This window comes from Apis dorsata, unplaced genomic scaffold, assembly GCF_000469605.1.
Source record: "Apis dorsata unplaced genomic scaffold, Apis dorsata 1.3 scaffold_1005, whole genome shotgun sequence".
NCBI lineage: Eukaryota > Metazoa > Arthropoda > Insecta > Hymenoptera > Apidae > Apis > Apis dorsata.
In genome coordinates, this window is record NW_006264106.1 from 36,015 (window position 1) to 56,876 (window position 20,862).

General features: G+C 20.3%; 3 protein-coding genes across 4 annotated transcripts in view; 2 read left to right on the forward strand and 1 right to left on the reverse strand.

Moving 5' to 3' along the window:
* Positions 1-790, forward strand: part of LOC102671462 (xenotropic and polytropic retrovirus receptor 1-like) — a 7,494-nt gene extending 6,704 nt beyond the window's left edge. The window contains exon 11 of the mRNA XM_031514470.1: positions 766-790. Coding sequence (XP_031370330.1) covers positions 766-775 — 10 coding nt within the window. The 3' untranslated portion in view covers positions 776-790. The remainder of the gene's footprint in view (positions 1-765) is intronic.
* Positions 592-11,121, forward strand: LOC102671685. Of its 2 annotated transcripts, none has more exons than XM_006624245.2 (7): positions 592-993; positions 2,454-3,083; positions 3,491-3,721; positions 9,565-9,631; positions 9,698-9,859; positions 10,044-10,149; positions 10,650-11,121. In XM_006624245.2, the coding sequence occupies exons 1-7, from the start codon at positions 900-902 to the stop codon at positions 10,740-10,742; spliced, it is 1,383 nt and encodes a 460-aa protein (XP_006624308.1). In that variant the 5' UTR covers positions 592-899; the 3' UTR covers positions 10,743-11,121. The 2 variants fall into 2 exon arrangements, with proteins under 2 accessions (XP_006624308.1, XP_006624309.1); XM_006624246.2 differs by having other exon boundaries at positions 593-993; positions 10,062-10,149.
* Positions 11,122-13,773: 2,652 nt separating this feature from the next.
* Positions 13,774-20,862, reverse strand: part of LOC102671916 (solute carrier family 15 member 1) — a 13,256-nt gene continuing 6,167 nt past the window's right edge. The window contains exons 5-6 of the mRNA XM_006624247.2: positions 19,297-19,880; positions 13,774-14,047 (exon numbers count right to left, since the gene is read on the reverse strand). Of these exons, the coding sequence (XP_006624310.2) occupies positions 13,874-14,047; positions 19,297-19,880 (758 nt within the window). The 3' untranslated portion in view covers positions 13,774-13,873. The remainder of the gene's footprint in view (positions 14,048-19,296; positions 19,881-20,862) is intronic.

Genomic DNA, 20,862 nt, shown 5'->3' on the forward strand with positions numbered 1-20,862 from the left:
ACATTTCAAGTATACTGTGAAAATGTATTATAAATATTTTTATATTTAATAATATCTTTATTAATTAAATTATTTATTATTTTTTTCAAATAATAAATAGATATCAAAGTATGTTCAATTGTAAATAAATAAAATTAAATTATAATGTATTATTTAACTAATTTTTAATCTATCATTGATCCAAGAAGATTGAGAAACACTGTTTCAGAATATTCTGTATCAATAGTTCCCAATTTATAAATCATAATTTACAAAGGGGTTGCAAAATATTTTGTAAGAGTCACTATTATTATTTTTAAAAAGTTAATGACTTTTAAAACTTATTTATTTTAATATTCTATAGAATATCATATTCTTTTGCAATTCAAAAACAAAATCACTAATTGTTATATGGTGATAAAATCATATTAATATTTTTTATTTTCTTAACTTCATATGAGAGAAGAAATTACAATTATAACATTAAGAAAAGAAACAGTAATTGAAAAAAATTAGAAAAGATTATTTTTATATTCATTTATAAGGACACTATACTAAATCTAATATTATTATCATTAATAATTTTTATTTACTTGAAGTGACTCGATTTTATGGTAAATTATTTCCCAATGCAAATCCAGATAACATATATAAAATGAGAAAAAAAAATAATAATAAACACAGGGCATCGAACACAGAAATATAGAATACGCAGAAGGGCAAGTGTTATTAGTTTCGTTGGCGACGATGTTGTGGTGGAAAGGGTAATGGTAGTATTGATTGCAGCAGAACTTGACCGCGCAAACTCTCTATCTGTCCTCAATGAAATGACGTCCTTACATATGGAACCACGACGGACGAAACGACGATAAAAACTTGTGGATACCACACCTGGCCGACACCTGCCAATTGAAACGGTGATGATGACATCGACCCTTTGTACCTGCACATGGTTGCTGTTATCCTGCTGTGTTCTCATCATTCTCTCTATCGGTGAACACGATTTTTATCGTGGTAAGAATACATATCGTCCATTCGCCCGAATACACTTATCTTTTCGAGGGTAATGACACTATAGATGTATCATCGCTCTCCATCTAACCATAATCTTTTGTTTCTTTTCATTTCGTTTTTATCATTATTCTTATGTTTTTTGAATAAAATTCGCAAATACATTTTAAAGAATCTCGAAAAATCGAACCACATTGCACGAATATAATTGTCACAATATAATCATTTCATATTTCTTTATTTCTAATTTTATGAAAAATTAATCTTATTCTTGATTAATTTCTTATTTTTTAATTGTGATTGAATGAAAATGTTAAATTTCAAATTTTATGAAAAATGTTTAAGGTTCGAGTTTACATATGTTTGCGCGTACAATGTTACTGATGTTAAAGAGATGTTCTATTTCTTTTTAATTTACTTAAAATATAATTTGATTGAGTAATTTAGAAATTCATTTTCAAATGTATAATTTATTTAAAAGAAAGGAATTTAATTAAATGGTAAATGCGCGTGTAATTATTACAATATAAGTATATTATTATCTAGTTTTAAATTGAATAGAAATGAGATACATATATGTTTATCAAAGTTACAGTAACGTACATGTATACATATTAAGTAGTTTGTCTGTTGACCATAGGAAATTCCTATTCTGATATCGCCATAAAACAAACCAATAATAAGTGGATATTGTATAATTTGCCAATTTTATATTTGTAAAATTAATATATTATATTATTTTAGTGATAAAAAAATAATGTTGATTTCGTGAATATAAAAATATTTGAATCAATTTATTATAATAATAATTCCATATATCTAGTTTTTGAATCATTTAAAATATATATAAACATTATAAAATTATTGTATAATCTATTAGTAAATTTTTTTATATATTTTTCTATTTTTTTATTTTATAATTCATATTTATTAAACTATTATGATCTAAATATAATACTATTATGATCTATTATATATCTATTATGTCCATTATATAATTTGTTTTTTTATTGGTAAACTTTCTCATTGACTTAAAACTTTAATGAAAACGATCGTATTATGAAAGAATGCAGAAATAAAGAAAAATAATTAAATGAAAAAATCATAAAAAATAATAACTAGCTAAATATAATCTGAGAAATAAAACATAGAAGATAAGCAAGTAATAAAAGATAGAAAATAAGTAAGATAGAAGTAATAAAATAGAAAATAAAAAATTGAAAGAGAAAGTTTAGAAAAGAATTTTACTAATGGAAAAATCTAAATATTTAATATAAATATAAAATATAATCGAAAATATCGAGGATGAAAAAATCGAAAAGAAATAATCGATATTTTAGTTTTCTTTAATAAATGCGAGAAATTAAAAATTAGATATCAATTTCAAAGATGTAACAAATTGTTTAAAGAAAAATTAATTTTTAAACAGTTAAATATACAAGAATAATGTGAATATTTTTCAGATGATATTCCTGAATCTTCGAACATTGCGCTTAAGCAATTTTTGATTAAATATCTCGAGGGACAAAGAATGCATTATCCTTCATTGTTTGCGAGCCAAGCTTACAAGAAACATCATTTGAATTTATATCGCCAAAAAAAGGAATTTTTGGAAGCTTTGATCAATAAAAGAAATTTGGCTGAAATTCTAAGAAAAGAAAAACCGAAAAAATGGAATTATCGGAAAATAAAATACAACGAGCCGATCAACGAATTAGCGCAAGAGAGGGAACATTATTCTCCGCTTTATAAAATATTGAATCCGTTCCAGAGTTCCTTGAAATATATGAACTTTAAGATGCCTTATTTTTCCCATGAAACGAACGATGATGAGGATATGAATTTTCAAGACGATGATGAAGATGGATTTGATCAAAACTTTGACAGAGGAATGAAGGAAGAACCATTGTTTGGACTCCATAGAAGTTACAGTGGTTCAATTAACGAAGACGACAAAACTGATATACAAAAACCGCAAGCGATCATACCGGAATTCATTTTTAAATTTGAGGATTCAATTTTGCCCGAGAGACATCCGTTCGCAGTAAAACCCAATGATCCTAGATATTATAACAACGCTCCTTTTTCGTTAGGTATGTCAAACTTCAATATATTTCATTTATTATGCTCTTTTTAGTAAAATATCCTATTTTATATTTCGAAATAAACGTGAAAAATAAAATTTCTTATCATTTTTTCTTTTTAGAAAAAATAAATTAGATCTGATTTTAAATCTTTAAAAATACATACAATTTTTTAATTTTATTTGAAAGTTAAAAGACATAGAATTTAAAATAATTTATTATAATGATATATTATATAATGATATATTATAATGACATATAATTATTATATTTTGAAAAATAAAAAAATAATAATATGTTAGCTAAATAGAACATTTTTAACTAAGAAGAACAGAATTTATATTGATAATATTTTTATAATTTTATATAAATTTATAATATGATTATATAATATTGTGTTATTATACCTATAATAGATGATAAAGACAATTCGAATTTTGAAAAATCGATAAAAAATAATACAAAGTGGGAACAAGAAAATATAATAACAGTAAATGGACCCATCGTACGTAAGGAAAATCCAAGAAATATTGAGTCCAAATTTAGGGATACGGATCCAGTAATACCTGAATTGGAACGTCGAACAGAATACAATCCATTGTTTGTACCTGTAAACCAAGATTTGAATAATGATATATATTTTATTGGTAAGCTAATATATAGTTATTTGAATTTTATTGCACTAAATTATATATAAATTAATATATTCTTTTTGGAGAATTGAATCTAGACAAGAAAATGAAGCATATAAAAAATATTGATTTATTTATTAAATTATAAACAATTTAATTTTCCATTAGATTAGGGATGTCGAACTTGTTGCACCATTTTCTTTCTTTTCTTTATTTGATTAATAAGACATAGGGGAAAAATTCTATATCTATTTTTTTTCTTTAGTTGTTGCATGAATCTCACTATAAGTAGATAGTATAGACAGACATATAGTATAGTATATGTTTGTAATAAATATTAATTAGGATTGTGGCTTATTCATAATGGAAGATCAATTGATTAAAAAAGAATCATGCAGTTTCTGAAATTGATATAAGAATAGTGGAACACCAGCTAATCAAAATGAACTATCGGTAAGGAAAAAGCTCGACATTTCTGTATTAGATAGAACGAGATGCAGATAAAATTCAGTTGTACTATATTATAATAAAATTTGCCAAATTGAACTTTTCAAATCAAAAACTTAAGAACGTCTCATATCACTTTAAATAATATAATTTATTATTCCAATTATTTAATTTGGTAATTATTTAAAATAGGGAAATCTTTGCTAATTTCGATGATTTTTAAATATGTTGTAGAATTTTTGTGAAATATGTTGTAACATTTTAAACAACTTTTTTTTTATATGTTATCGCTATTCAGCCTAGTTTTCGAGATATTTGCAAAAAAGATTGTTATTGATATAGAATTATTAGAATTTATTATATATATATATATATATATATATATACGCTCGCAATTGCATAAATATGTGACCATTATCCTCATTATTAATATAAACAGCTAAGATGTATAGGATGAATTAGTAAAAAAATCTACTTTTTGATGAATTATGAATAATAATAGTAAGCTTAAAATGTCTCAAATGTATCAACTTAAGCATTCTACGGATCCTTCGGAAGATTTGAGATATTTTAAATTTAATATTTTAAAGTAATTCATAAGAAATTATGAATGATTAATGAGTTTTTTAAATAAATTATCTCTTATATATCGCTGCTGCGATATATTTATAGAAACAGCAGATAAATGACAGTCAGATATTTACATATATACAGCTACGGATATATATGTATAAGAGAAATTCTATATAATAGTAGCGATTTTTTTTCAAATATTTTTTTTTTCAAATAATATTTTATATTATTAATATTATATTATAAATATTTTTTTCAAAAAATATGGCCAAACAGTAGTAACATGTAAAAAAAAAAAGTTATTCAAAATATCGATCTCAACAACATATTCAAAAATCATAAAAATTGGTGAGAATTTCCTTATTCTGAATAATTATTAAAACTTTTAATTCTAGCTCATCATTGATTATCGAATAGTTGCTGTAGTGATTGGTTATATCATAAGACTACATAAAATTCTATATAAAATTTGAATAATGAACACTATAAATTATAATAATTATAGAACTATTATATACATAATGTCTATATCAATTCTTCATAAATCTTTAAGAGTTTCGATTTATAATTTAAAAATACATTTTGTGATCAGATTTATATGAACTTTATATATTTTTAATCCTATTTCTATTTAAATAGTTTTTATTCTGTTGTTATTTTCTGCAGTTATGTTCTATATTTTAATTTTGATAGCTGAAAAATCTAATTATTCATTATCAAAGAAATAAATATATTTGATTTATATATCGCTCACGTAGATTAGGATTGAATTATTTTATTATTAAGTTATATTATTTTCTGATCACGAAGAAATGACTAATAATATCAGAATAATCCTCACATTAAAATTTTACATTGAAGCCGATATGATTATAGTCATATATTCGATAATATATATTACAGTCATATATTCGATATATACTCGATAATCATCAACAATAATTATTATAACGAAGATAGTTGTATTAGTAACATTTGGACAGACATAATATATAGATATATAACATTTGTATATGCAATTTGTTAATATATAGTATAAAAATTTTTTTATTAATATCTTAAAAACTATATATAGAAATAAATATTCGAAGTTAAAATTTTCAATCCATTTCTTTTCCTTTACCGCTTCTCTGAATTTCATGTTATCGATAATTGATATCTTTCAATATTTATAATATATAATTATAATCTTTTTTTGCATTACATTAATGCAAAATTATAATATTAATTAACTAATTAAATAAAATAATAATATTAATTATATAATATTAATGTTCCAAAATAAATAATTGTACATTTAAAATGATATGAATATAAGTCTTTAAAATTTTTATTTATTTTTGTAACATTGGTTCGACATAAAAGATATTGTAATGCGATATTGTAAACAATGCATGGTTTACTTATCTAGTTTTAGTTTTCAATTTATATATATATTTTTAAAAGAAATCTTTAAAAAAAATTCCATCTAAATTTTTAAGAAAATAAATTTTTAAGTTTTAAAATATGGACGTTATTATATAGAGGAAATGAAAGTGGGTTCTAAATATCAAATATTATGATAAAAGAAGCTGATATACACAAGACTTAATAAACAAATTACAAGAATTTTAAATGCGTTAGATAAATATTGTGAGACAATAATAGAAAATATTTATCATTTATATAATATTCTTCTTTAATGAGAAGAAGAGAAATTCATATTCTTTTAAATGTAATTAATTATATCGATATTTAATAATATAATGCAACTACTATATGTTGCATAATTTATTTCAAAAGTTACGTCAAGTCAATTTTAGTATATTCATTCTATTTTTTATTTAAATCCACAGATAAATTATATTATATTCAATCAGCCTACTTACTAAAATTTATAGATAAATTGTTATATTATATTCAACTAGCCTTGAAATTCATAGGAACAAATCAAAATACAATAAGAAAAAAAATGAATATTTTTTCTACACACAAACTTGTTTCTTTTAATAATATAGTATTAAAATATTAACATATTAACATAAATATTAACATATTACAAAAAAATCATATATATTTGACCATAATATTTGAATCAATTTGAATTTTATAGATCACTGAATGTGCATCAATGAATTACAATTAAGGTTACAATTAATTGACTCTATTTCATTTGCAATCAATGTTTCTTATTTTGATGTAAGATTACTTAAAAAAAAATAACAATCAAAATTCATATCTATAACACTTCATCTTAAATAGTAATAGTAATAGTAATATTTATTGAAAATCCATATAATCATTGCATTATTCATGTTACTAATATATATTGATTTCTTCAAATAAAATTATTTTGATAAATGATTTATTCTAAACATATATTCGAATATATTATTTCATCAAACTCGATTTCGTAACACAAATAAAATTCCTACATATATTGAAACATATTACGATTAATACATCGATTCGAATGCTTCGCACGCTGGAAATGATAAAATGATATTTCAACTTGTGTAAGCCATTGATTTAAATCCATTATAAGTTAATACATGCATTGCAATATGTTTCAACTTCAGTAAAATGATATAAAATAAAAGTAAAATAAAAAGATATATTATTATATACCTATATATATAATATATATATATAATAAATTTAGAATAAAGATTAGTAGTATTATAATATTTTAAAAACATATAAGATATATATAAAAACATAGCGAGTAGGATGCGATTACGATGTAATTAAATTATAAGTTTTTCTATCATATGTGTTTTCTATCACATTTTAATTTTTTTTTTTCAGTTAATTATCTATTATATTGCTATTGCAGTCTATATTCTTATTCTAACAATATATTATTGAAATAGAATTGCTAATAATTGATTACGAATAAAATATTCGTAATCGAAAAAAAGATGATAGAAAGAAAACATGAGATGATAACATTTGAAATTGAATTTATTTTTTTTATGTATGTTAGATATAAAATGAAAACTTTGTTCAACAATTTTTCGAATTAGGATATTACTTCAATTTGTTCGCTAATTGCATTTCGGAAATAATAGTGTAAAAAAAGAAAATAATGAATCTATAATATGCAATCATGATATTTAAGGCATTCATGGATATAATATTAATGTGTGATATTAATTCATGTTATTAAATTATGATATTTAATTTTGTCTATTATTTTTTTTTGATTCAATAATCTCATATTAAAATAAAAAATATTAAATTTAAAATAAAAAATAAAGATTTGTTATGATTTGTGATTCATTAATCTACATATAGGGATTTACGAAATTCAAATTAATTTAAATAAAAAAAGCAAGTTTTTGTGTAAAAAAAAAAAAACATTCAATATTTAACATTCAATGTTTTTAATCCGAAATCTTTGGAATTGTTTTGATTTGTTCTTATAGACTAGTAAGTAGACAAATTAAATGTTAAACATTCACATATGGATTTAAATAAAGTAATTTCGGTTAACAGCAATTTTTAAACAAAATTTTTTATACATTATTTACTAAATTAATTCTTCTAATATTTCAAAAAAAAATTAAATCATTTAAAAAAGTTATAAAAGTTATAAAAGTTTCAAAGATTGATTTTTATTATTCCGAAATTCAGAAATACATTTACTTTTCATCGAGAAATTCTATTTTACAAGCGATATTGCGATACAGTATTGCAGTTCATTCTATAGCTTTTATTTTATCTAATGTAAACTTAAAATGTTTAATAATAACTGTTAATTATATATTAATTATATGTTAATAACTTGTTAATTAAATCTTATCGAATATTTGTATATATGAACATTTTTCATTGTTTTAAAATTTACAATTCACAGTGTTTTAAATTTTTATAAAATTATATAATCCTATAAAAATATATGTAGGATATTTTATTTAAATCGATATTCGAATATTTATCAAACTATTATGATAATTTTTCAAATAAAAATAATAATTTCACGAGACATGCAATTTGACATTAATTTTATTGTGAATAGACTTTATAGAGAATATGAGAGGATATGAGAACAATTTTGTTTTTTAAAATGAATTTTTTTGATTATAGATGCAATTTGATATTTCCTATATAAAATCTTATTAAGTATTCTTAAATTTTCTTTTGCATATATTGTTAGTATAATATATATCTAGAAAAAGTTTAAAGATATTAAATCAAATGGAAACTCAATATAATTAATTATTTTTCAATATGCGGAATGCCAGAATGCAAATATATTTAATATTTTTATTTACATATTACATATTACATTTACATATTTACATATTTTTATTTACATATTTACATATTTTCGAAAAAAGATAGGGAGATATTCATTCACTTGTTGTTAAAATATATATTAAAATTGTATTATATTAAAATATTATATATAAAATATATATATTTTACAAATAATTATATTTTTTCAACTTTCTTTATGAAGATAATTTTAAATATTAATTAAGAAACCAAACTTCAAATTATTTAAAATATAAAATAGAATAATTTATTATTAATATATCTAATCATTTTTTAAGTAAATATGCTTTATTTTGGTAATAAAATAAAAAATGAAATAAAAAATTTATTTTTGCATTAGTATTATCAATATGTTTTTTTGAATTTCGAAAATCTCTAAATCTTTTTTTTTTCTTATTCTATATTCTTTTCTATATTTGATAAAAAATTACACATACAAATTTTAAATTCTTATCGTGCTATATCAAAAATAAGAATCAATATTTTTGTTGGATAATTGCAAAGCTTCAATATTCAATATTCACTTTATATTTAGGAAAAATCATTTGTGAAAAATCATTTTTCCATTTGTTTTTCAGCTATTGTTGCGGGTTGTAGCGCAGCGGCAATATTTATCTTCGTTTTAATTGCTTTAACATGGTGCAGGTATTACAACAAATAATATTTTTTTAATAAATAAATAATAAATAAATAATAATTAAATTTTTGCAGGCTAAAGCGAGGCGCTAAAGCGGCGGCTGACATAGAATATCCAGCTTATGGTGTAACTGGCCCAAATAAAGAAATATCACCTTCGGGAGACCAAAGACTCGCTCAATCTGCACAAATGTATCATTTCCAACATCAAAAGCAACAAATTATCGCTATGGAAAAGTAAGTCATATAAATAATATTTTGATATAGTAATTCTTATTTTATTTTTTCAGTTTTTAAAATTTTTTTAAAGTAAATAGGAATTCCACAGATATAATATTTATTAAATTTCGGAAAGTGTCGAAACGGTTTTAAGAAATTTTATTTTAATTAGAGTATATTGTTTGGATAATGATTTGTGTAGTCGTGTTTCTGCAACCAGAGATCCAGGCTCAGTATCTGAAGCAGAAAGCGAGGAAGAAAATGAAGAAGGGGACTATACTGTTTACGAATGTCCAGGATTAGCTTCTGTAAGTTATATGTTTATATTTATTTCATAAAACTTGATCAATGCAATTGAAGACGAGGGAAAATTTAATAAGTCAAGTAGATTTAGAATTTAAATTAATATTATATTTTATATTATATATGTTATATATTATTATAATTTATTATTTATTATAATTTATTATAATTTATATCTTTTATAACTTTGATGCATTAAAACAATTTTTTTTAGCCATTAAATCATGTGAAAAATAAAATTCTTATTCTCTCTCTATTTTTCGAAATTTTTATGAAATTCTTCTCTTATTTGTATGAGAGAAAAATATATTTCTAAAATTCTTCTTTCTTTATATCGAAATTTCGAAATTTTTATGAAATTCTTCTCTTATTTGTATGAGAGAAAAATATATTTCTGAAATTCTTCTTTCTTTATATCATATCATATTTGTGAAATTTTTGTCTTATTTTTTTATTTTTGAATTATAAATATATATATATATATATATTTTTTTTTTTTGCAAAGACTGGTGAAATGGAAGTAAAGAATCCATTGTTCCATGATGATCCAACACCAGCAACACCAGCACAAAATAACAAAGAAGAGGACCACATATAGTTTGAATAAATATTAAATATATTTAATTTGAATATTTTTTCTGGTGCTTAGCTCACTGTTAATGTACCATATCGGAAACATTTATCTATATATCGAATGTAAACAACTTTAATATTTATATGACGCGGGAAGTCAAAATAGAAAATTAACTAAAGGTTTGACCATTTTTACGTTTCGTGCAAAAGATATACCATATAAAACGATAAATATTCTATATCGTTACAAACTATCGTGTTTGTTTGAAAACACATATTTTTTAACTCCATGATGTACTATAGTTTGTACTTTCATAGCAAGTACGGTTAGCTATATTGATTGACATTATTTTTCTACTCATCGTTACACTTGCAAAATAGAGTACAGATTGGAGATCATATTATATATACTATAATATCTAATATCACTTTATATACCTGATTCTAATTTTTAAATCTAGAGATTAATATTTATTATCAATACTTGTTTTCAATACTTTTTCTCACTATATATTAATAACCATTGATATTTACAATGGAAAATAGAGTCTTTATGATTTTGAAATGCTGATAAATATCAAAAATAAATTTACATTTTAAATTAAAATTTCAATTCAAATTTATGAACCTATTATTATTATTATTATATATTATTAATAATTTGTTTGAGATTGAATTATATATTTTATGTTGAATTATATATTTTATATAGTTTATGTTGAAATATTATGAATCTATGTTATAAAGTAATAATATAGATACTATATTAAATTTAATATTTTCTTAAAAAAAAAAGTATTTATAAAATTTAAATAATAAAATTAATTTGATATAAAGCGGATTGAGAATCATAATGATATAAATCCAATCATTAGAAAATAGAATGTTGCTATAATTTCACATTATTTTTTTTTAAATCATTTTAATATATAAATAATAGATATAACTTCATTAAACAAAAATAATAATATCAGAGAATAATAATAATAAGAAAGTTTCTTTTCTTAATCTTGTTAGGATTAAATTTTTTAGAAACAAGAAAGATACTCTTTAATAAAATACTCTTCTAATTATTAACAACAAAAGCATATCTTCTTGCAATGTTTTTGTAAAGAATATACTAAAATATGAGTTTTATTTTACCGAATATTTTTATTATGTAATTATTCAATAATTAATTAACTTGAAATTCAAAAATTCATAAAAACTCAAAATTCATAAAGTATCATATATACAATATTGAATATATATATATAAATAAATATCGATTACAAATATAAATTTCTTAAAATGTTTGTGTATTACTTACATCATTGTGATTTGCAATCTGCTATTATATGCATATCTGCTAATTATAATAGAAAAATTCATTTTATGTAATCTATTATATTGATGTATTTATACGAGTAAAATTTTACGTTAAAAAATCAACGTGCACGCACGTATACAAGCAAAATTGATACACAAAAATGATAAAGTAACTTCCATTTTGCATATGCTATTGTTTTTGGCATTACTGCTGTGATTTATATCATCTGAATGAAAATTCTGTATATATATTATATATTTGTTACAAAAATATTGTTCCTTTAATATTAGCTAATTATATATGCGATATATATATAATTTATTGGCTTGATGCAAGAATAATATTTTATTTTTCTATGATATCTATAACTATTAATCTTGGAACAGTTTTAAGATAAAAGAGCCTATATTACCCAACATGAGATATAGAAATGATTATTTATTTTGACAAATTTAAGCACTATATGTAATTAGCGCCGACTATGTAATTTACTCAGAGTTACTATTTACATTGTCGAATATTTGTGGAAAATATTATATTACATAATATATAAAAAGACGAAACAGTAATCTCTAAAGTCTCGTCTATTTAATAATAATCGATCGTAAATCGAGAATTAAAACACAACAGCATGAATTTATTGTTAGCCTTTCAATGCCTTTACAGCACTGTATCGTCGATTATATAAATTTGTCAAATTTTATAGAAAAGGATACTATATGAAAGGACAATCTATGTACAAATAGACTATTGTACATAGTCTAGTGATTTGTAGCATGATTGTATATGTTGTGAACTATAGCATAGGTGCAATGGGAATGTTGCAATTCATGTTCGCGATATGTTTTGTATAGATATATATATATATCGTTATCATTATTATTTTTGTTCTTCCATTAATTAAAAAAAATAGTATAAAATACAAATAAATGATGTATTATTATTTTACTAAATAAATTGTTTATTTTATAAAGAATTTGCATTTTCTAATTTATATGTCAAATTTTGAAGTGAAGTGAAAATAAAATACATTGATTTAAATTAAAATAAAAGATTGAAAAATAAAAATTGTACATATATATATATAATATATGTGATATATAAAATTATATGTGATTAATAAAATTATTAAGTCAAAACAATCATTTTAAAATAACATAAAGAAAAGTAAAGTAGTAGATACTTATTATCGAATAATGATTAAATTTTTACAAAAATATATATATTTTTTATTCATAGTGATATATCTATTTACAAATTTTTTATGTTACATTCATAAAATATGATATGAATATTTATACATAAAACGTTGTTATATTATTTTAGGATTTAATATTCTATGATTATATTCTATGAATAAATATTCATAGACGATAGAGAATATAAAAACATGATTATAAAATATCTGATAGATTAAAATATTATTTTATAAATTATATAAATTTTTATCATGTTTTTATATATTATAATTTTTTATTTTTTTTTTCTATCTTCACTTATATAAATTTTTTGAATTAATTTAATAATTGTATTTTTCGCAAAATTTGTATAAAAATATCTTTTATATAAATGTTTTTTCTATTTTGAAAAAAGTAATTTAAACTTGCATACTAAATTTTTTTCTATTTAAAAATTTCAAAAGAATCAATTAAAAAAAATATTGCTTATAGTGATACATTAATATAATTCTGCATTGTTTTCAATTATTAAATTTCAATTGATGTATATTTAAAAAAATAAATTAATATTTACAATACTAAATTTATATTCTAATTGTTTTAAAACTGTGTGGATATATTTATACAAAAATAAGGTAATGAACTGTATAATCATAATAATTGTATTGTTTATTGATCGTTTTTAAAAGCTTTATTAACTATTCCGTCTTTTTCATTCATTTGAATATTTTCGGTTATTTCTTCATTTTCCGGAGTATTTACATATTTATACAATTTCGCCATCACAGCAAAAATTATCACATCAACAAACATCAATGCCGCAAACAGCAAGAATTCATGGGCCTAAACAACAAAAATAAAAAAATTACATATTAGTCTTAATCTTAGAAAGAATTTTATAAAATAACAAAGTTAAATAATACAATTTTTTAACAAGTTTAATGTTATGGATAGATTAATAATATATGATTCATATTGGCCATGATGTAAAAATGATTGTAATAATCACGATTTTAATTTTGAATTCTTACAAAATAACCTGATTTTTAATTCTTAAATTCAAAAAATAAAACAATTTTATATAATATTAAAATTCTTTTTTTCCTTCTCTTTTTTTTAAGAGTATTTATTTTGTTAAGAATATAAAACTAGCAAATTTTATTAATAATTTTTTAAAACTTAAATTTGAAATTGTTTTAAAGTTTCAAAAAACTTTTGAAATCTAGAATTTTTCTTTTTTTTTTTTTTTAATTTTTATTAATATCTAAAATTTTAATAGCTTTGAAAATCTGATTTTTAAATTCGCTTAAATTTAAATTCGAAATTATATGATGTCTTGAAACTCTTGAAGTCCAAAGAAAAATTTTTTTAATTAATCTATCAATTAGTTCTCTTTTTTTACTGATCTTATAATGAATTTGAAATATATATTTATTGACAAAAATTAAGAAACAAACTCTAATAATTTATTTATACTTTTTTTTATTCTTAATTTTTTATTATTCTTTATTTAATTATTCTTAAGATAAATTAATTGGAATTAAAAATAATAATCCATTAATTAGGTAATAAATTTTTTTTTAATATTTTTGCATAAAGATCAAATAAAGATAAAAAATATAAAAAAATTTGCGAACAATTTGTTTAACTTTTTGTTACTAATATATGTATATTCTTTATTATTATTATTATTTTATTATATATAATTTACATATATAATATAGTCTTTACATATATAATTAGGAATCAATTTTTCGAATTATTTTGATGCTATATTATTGAATTCTATCTATACATCCATGATAATATATATGATTACCATAATTATTATTTACACAAACACATAATATATATAACAAGTGAATTTATCTTCTAAAATTTACTTTCTATGGATTTAAACAGAAATCATTTTTAAAATTTCGTTATAATATATAGGATATTAGTATATTTATACATTTCAAAGACTAAAACAATATATAATATATAAATATTCAATATATAAAATAGATTGAATTTTATTTATTAAATTAAAAATAAAAATAAAGTTTGATAATTTGTTAATTTTAATTTTGTATTAGATAAAGCAAGAAATAATTAATAAATAAATCTCTTATCAACTTTTTTGTTTATTTTAAATTTTTCAAAAGCATTACAAAAATATATTAATATTCCGTATATTTCGTATACCACGAAAACTTATAAAAAAAGATTTTTAATCCGCAAATTCAAAAAATTTTGAAACTTTAGAGATATATATGTGCACATATAAATATATAAGTTATTATATATTAAGTAATTTTTGCTGTTGAAATTCACTCTAAAAATTGATTCATAAAAATTCGGCTATTTTTCGATTTTGTATTACAATTCGCAAATTATAAGAGATAGAAAAAAAAATTTTCAGAAAAAGATTATTTTAAAAAGAATCCTTTGATAAAAGATTTATCAATTATTTATATAATTAAAAAAAATTTTGAGCAAAAAAATTATAATTTTTTTTTAATTCTAATTTTTTTAATTTTTTCATTTGAAATTTTAATAAATAGTTTCAATAATTATAAAATATAATTATAAGCATAAAGAAATATATTTTTTTATTATAAATACAAATTTTGTTGTTTTGTTGTATACAAGTAAGTATTGCTATATTTTGTTCAGTTTGAAAGAATTTCTGTATTTTATTATATGATATGCCATACCAATAAAAAATTTTCATGATATATCATCCGATTTTAATATGTTATATAAATCGAGGAAAAATATATACTTATGAAAGAATCATATTGTGAATTTCATTTTCATTACATCTACGATAAAATAAATGAATCGTTAATTTATTGTTCTTATCAGTAATATTGAAAACATTTTTAATAAAGATTAATGAAAACTTGTTGAGAGTAAAAAAATATATAATTTTTTTAAAAATTATATTTTTTAAAAATTTATTATATATTATTAAATATATAATAATAAATATATATTGATTCTATAATAAAAATAAAAATAGTTCACATAAATGTATTATATCTAATTAGTATTGACATATTTGAAATTGTAAATAATAATTATAATAGTAAATAAGACTCTAATTAATACAAAAGAAATGAAATTATATAAATAAAATGATTATTAAATCGCAAAAGATCATTTTATTTTTAATGTAAATTGATGTTACATTCAAGTTTTTGTTTTTTGTAGTATTATTTAAACTATTTCTGTAGAATATAGATAATGTATATCCATCTATGTGAAGAATTTTTAGAAGTAATAGAGAAAAGAAGAGAAATATATGTATAAAAAAGAGAGATATTGATTTTAAATTATAAAATAAATGCATTTTGGAAGAGGAAATAACTTTCTCTAAAATTTGTGAAACATAAATTTCGAAAAGTTTTATCTTTTATGACATCATATGATAATTGTATAAATGAATCATATATAGTATATAATTATATTACGAAGATTTTTATATATTTGTTATATATAAACTGTTAGATAAGAAGAGATATTGAATAGAGAAGAAAGACAGAAAGAAAAAGTTATTACAAATTTAAATATGTTTATAACAAATTTATCAATATAATTCATATTATTCATAATTTAGTAGTATCGAAGATAGATGTTAAAAAGCAATAAAGTCATAAGTTTGGAAAATTTTAAAATATCCCAATATTAAATTATTTTAAAAATTAATTTTAAGAAAATTCATAGAATAACATTCAGGAAAGGAAAAAAATTTTTTTGTGCAATCATACGACGTAGATATTATACAGTTAAATGAAATTGCTTCGAATTTTATAAAATAATGTGAAACTTCGTATTAAAAATATTGAAACAAAAAATACATTTAATGCTAATGATGGAAAATTTAGAATTACATTCCGATCATTCTTTAATGCACAAGAAAATGTTTTAATTACAAAAGTGTTACAATACAATTTATATTTGTTACTACATATACTACACAGCTATATCATATTTTCTATCAGCTTCTGAAAAACTTGTCTTTTCATTTTTTATTGTTTTGAAAGAAAATCCAAACAACATATATTAAAAAAAATGTATTGAATATAACAAATATTTTTTTATCGGTAAAAAATTATATTATGAAAAATGATATATAAACTATAATATTCAACATACTTTCTTCGATATATATATATTGTTTGAACTTATTTGTGCTTGGCAATATTATTACAGACATAGTTCAACTAGACTACGAGCTCCGTAATTGATTAATGTTTTTTGTTAATAACACGTTAATAAAACCGTAATAAATATTTTTGCAAAGGAAAATGTTGTTTAAAATTATTTCAGAAATATTTAGTTAATAGATGTTGAATAACACATTTTTTGAAAACTCTTTATATATAATCAAATTATATTTCTTTATGATTTCAATTAAAATAAAAATTCGATAATTACATTAAAAATAAAAAATTTTAATAAAAATACGTCAAACAATCATTTCCTTTATTTTCACCTGTTTCATATTAAAAATTATCTTACCAGAAAGTGTTAAAAAAAGGTTGCTCGTTATGTAACATATATATATATAATATATTTTTTATATAATATAAAATTTTTTCAAATTATAAAGAACAAAATAGCAATACAATAAAATTTATATTTATAATAAAAAAAAATATTTACTTTTTTATATTGTTTCATAATTAAAATTTCACAAGAAAAAATGAATAAATTAAAAAAAAAAATAATTTTTTTATTTATAACTTTTTTCTAATTACATGAACAATTGATAAATTTTTATCAAATGATAGTTTTCAACTTTAATTTAAAACTTTTGTCTGAAAAATTTTTTTCCATCTTTTATAATTCGTGAATTACATAAAGTCAAAAAATAATCGAATTTTCATAAATCAATTTTATCTTTTTAAAATGAATTTGGATAATAAAAAATTGCGTACATACATACTACATATACATAATATATTCCTAAAGTTTTAAAATTTTTTGAATTTGCGGATTGAGGATTTTTCCTTGTAAGCGTGAGATTAATCATTATTATTTTGATTATTATAATTTTGATTGTTTAAAAATTGTTTTATACTTTATTTTTATAAAATTTATTATAAATAAATATTAATTATAATTATATAATATTATTTTATTCATTGTATAAATAGATGATAAATAACAATTGCATATCATTGATACGTTATTACGAACTAAATGCTAAAGTTTTTTGTCTTAATAATTCGAAAACTAAAATTGATTGTCTATGATGTGTAAAAGAAAAAAATTATTCAAAATGATATTTTTTACAATATATTTCAAAATCGATGAAAGCTAATCAAGACAAATTCGTCTTATTTTTTTTCCTTTTTCGTATTCGTATTTAATTTCAAACTTTTTGAGTTTTACCTCTATGCAAAAATTTAGTTTCAAGTATATATATGAGGTGACCAAAAATTTAATGAATGATTTTTTAAATCATAATAAAATAAAAAATCAAGAATAAAAAAACTTGTTTTTTCGATTTATTTATTGATAATTTATTTCAAAATCAATGGATAATAGGGTCAATTCATTCATTTCGTCAGTTTTTCTTTTCTATAACTTATGTAAGATAAAGAATTGTATAAAATATTATTCACGTGTTATTGAGTTTAAGAATTATTTATATTAAGTAGCTCTTTATAATATTATTGATATTATTTCCATCAATTTTCAATTGTTAATAATTAAAAAACAAAGTCGAATGACTTTATTTTTGATTTTTGTCTTCTTTTAATCTTTAATTTTTGGATTAACCGAAATGTTAAAAATGTAATCGAATATTTTGTATGTTTCTATCAAAAGTTTATATACATCTATTTATATAGAGATTGTTATCAGTGTTGAATTTACACTATTATTCACGAATTCATGAATAATATGAATAGTTCTTTTGCGAGTATCAAATAACATAGAACAAAATATAAACTATAAATACTAAATAAGATATCTTTTGAGTAAAATTTTGGTAAAATTTGTAAATTGTTTGCAAACTGTTCGCGAATATTAACATAGATTTAATATTAGCTATTTAAAAATAAAATTAATCCACTTTTTTTCACTTTTATACTTACTTGTCGATTAAAGATGGAAACTTCAGCAACAATGACTACAATGAGATTACCAAAAGCTACTGTTAATAGCCAGCAAGCTTGTAGAAGAGATTTCATGCTGCTAGGTGCTTGTGTGAATGCAAATTCTAATCCAGTCACAGAGAACATGACTTCACTCATCGTAATAATAACATACTGAGGAATCAACCATAATATATGTATTGAATTTGGATTAGTCACTGTTACGACTGCAGCATTCATTTCATTTTCAATAATAGACCCTAATATTGTATAAACTCCGCCAAGTTTAAAGGAAACATTGCTTTGTACTTTTTTACCATCTAAATGAATGTCATATGTGTTAGGCTTGATGGAATTTAATTCCTTATTTTTGTCAAACGTGCTATTCATTATTAATTTAAGAAAAGATGTACCATCCTTCATCAATTCTAAGGAAACAGATTTCAATGTATTTACAAAGATGAGACCACGCACTAAAGGATCACCTGTTCTTGATTTATCTATTGAATCTTTATAATGATCAGAAAAACCTTCTGGTGTGATAATCCAAGAATTTGCTTCAGCTTCAAATACAAAGATGTTTCCTAAAAATACATAAAATTTCATTAAAACTTATAGACGATGAAATTTGGAACTCTCATTTAGAGCTTTACCATTGGATATACATAAATAAAAATAAATAATTTTTCTATCAAAATTATATATCATCAACAGATTTTTAATAAAAATAATATTAAAATGATTGAATACATTTAAAAAGAAAATACATTTTAAAAAATAATTAGAAATATAATATAGATAAAATCGAATATTATATTTTTAACAAAAAAGAAATTTGACATTTAGAATCTAATTTAATTTAATTTAAATTCACTAATTTTTATTTCGATTGGCCAATCGAAATGCAGACAGACTTCGATCTAAATGTCAAATTTCAGCTTCATATATTTATTCCAAGATTTTATTAATAAAAAGCTATCATTTTTTTATTTTATTTTTGTATATTATATTTCTGTGTAATCACGATCTCTATTTGACAATTTCTATATTAGTTTTCTATTCATCCATCTATTTATTCATTAATCAAAAAATTAACTATTAATCTTCAAAATAAATAAGGATTAGGATAAATTAATGTAGATGTTTTTTAGAATGTAAATGCAGAGAAAGAAGTTGAGTTCTGTTTCATAAATTTTTTCATTTGTCAAAAATCACACATGTTTTATTTATAATATATACCAAAAGTTCTTTATTAATATTTGAGAAACTAATAAATATCTAATATAAAATAAATATAAACTTTATATTATATAAATAAAGTTTTATATTTTATAAAATTTTATATTTTATATTCATTTTATGCTTCTATCATCCTTTTTGAATTTTGCTTTGATCAACCGTAGAAATCATTCGAAATTTTATCCGTAAAAAATCAGATGATAAAAAAAATTTTGAGAAATTTTATGAAATTAAAAAATTAGAAAATATATTTTTTTTCTTTCTTGAAAAAATTTTGATTCACAAATAAACATTTTTAATTTTTCGAAAATATTAATAAAGAACTTT

Coding starts and splice junctions, on each gene's coding strand:
- LOC102671685 (XM_006624245.2), top strand. CDS start 900: ATGATGACATCGACCCTTTGTACCTGCACATGGTTGCTGTTATCCTGC. Junction 3,084..3,490: donor CAACGCTCCTTTTTCGTTAG/GTATGTCAAACT, acceptor TACCTATAATAG/ATGATAAAGACAATTCGAAT. Junction 9,860..10,043: donor CAAATTATCGCTATGGAAAA/GTAAGTCATATA, acceptor TGATTTGTGTAG/TCGTGTTTCTGCAACCAGAG.